This window comes from Calidris pugnax, unplaced genomic scaffold, assembly GCF_001431845.1.
Source record: "Calidris pugnax isolate Ruff unplaced genomic scaffold, ASM143184v1 scaffold16, whole genome shotgun sequence".
Lineage (NCBI taxonomy): Eukaryota > Metazoa > Chordata > Aves > Charadriiformes > Scolopacidae > Calidris > Calidris pugnax.
Genome location: NW_015090847.1, coordinates 271,383 through 272,328, shown reverse-complemented (window position 1 = coordinate 272,328; position 946 = coordinate 271,383). Strand labels below are relative to the sequence as shown.

Sequence of the window (946 nt, the reverse complement as noted above, 5' to 3'; positions counted from 1 at the left end):
GTGAAGTAGGAGTATAGGACTTTATCCATAGCAGACAGAAAGCAATCCTCTTTGGAGACAAAGCTGTTTTGGGTCTTCTCACTTTCCGGAAAGTTCCATTGTGGGTTGTTGTGTTTTTCTAAAAAAATTTACTTTCAGCAAAAAATTTTTCAAAGGGGAACAGGCCTTAAGGGAAAAAATGTAGAAACATGGAGATTTTTTATTTTTTTTTTTTTTTCCTCTCTCTCTCCGACTTTTCCGCTGATCAGTACACGGTGTTTACTCGCAGACAAGGTTTGTTTTCGGTCTCCACTAGGACGAAGGAAAAAAAAAAAAAAAAAAAAAAAAAAAAAAAAAAATGAGGGGAAAAAAAAAAAAAAAAAAAAGAACAACACCAAGCCCAAACCCACCACATAAGGATTTATTCCACTGCAAATTTTCAACCTCAGCTTAAAATCACAGGAAGAAACTCGCTGTCACAGGGGAAAACAAGTGACCAAACCCCGCGGAGGGCAGGAGGGAGTCCCCCTCCGGCAGGCCTAGGCAGGAGCCGCTGGTTCTTAAGCTCTAACTCGCGGAAGGAGGAACTCCGGAGAGGAGCCGCAGCAGGGGAGCAGGGCTGCCAGCAGACAGCCCTGAGGAGCAGAACCCCCTGTGCCACCACCCGGGGCCATGAGGGAGCGCAGAGCATGAACACCGCCCCCCCCTTTCCCTCAGGGCCCCCACAGCCTCACCGCGCCGCCACCACTGTTACGGAAGGGACCGGCCGCTGTCCCCAGCATCCCACACACACACAGAGCGCGCACACACACACACCGCTTCCCCCCGCGCTCTCTCACCAAGGGCCCGGCCATCCCGGGGCCGTAGGACAGGACCGGGGACCGGGGCCCGGCCCGCCCGTGCTTTCCCGCCTTCCCCCGCCGCGCGCGCGCCTTCAAACCCGCCGGCCGCCTTCCGCGCTGCACGC

At 53.7% G+C, this 946-nt stretch overlaps 1 protein-coding gene across 4 annotated transcripts in view; it reads right to left on the bottom strand.

The window, feature by feature from the left end:
• The window catches only part of CENPC (centromere protein C), a 40,646-nt gene extending 39,706 nt beyond the window's left edge, over nt 1-940 (bottom strand). For all 4 annotated transcript variants that reach the window (XM_014943124.1, XM_014943127.1, XM_014943125.1 and 1 more), the window contains exon 1: nt 819-940. In XM_014943124.1, the coding sequence (XP_014798610.1) occupies nt 819-833 (15 nt within the window). In that variant the 5' untranslated portion in view covers nt 834-940. The remainder of the gene's footprint in view (nt 1-818) is intronic.
• Nucleotides 941-946: the final 6 nt, after the last annotated feature.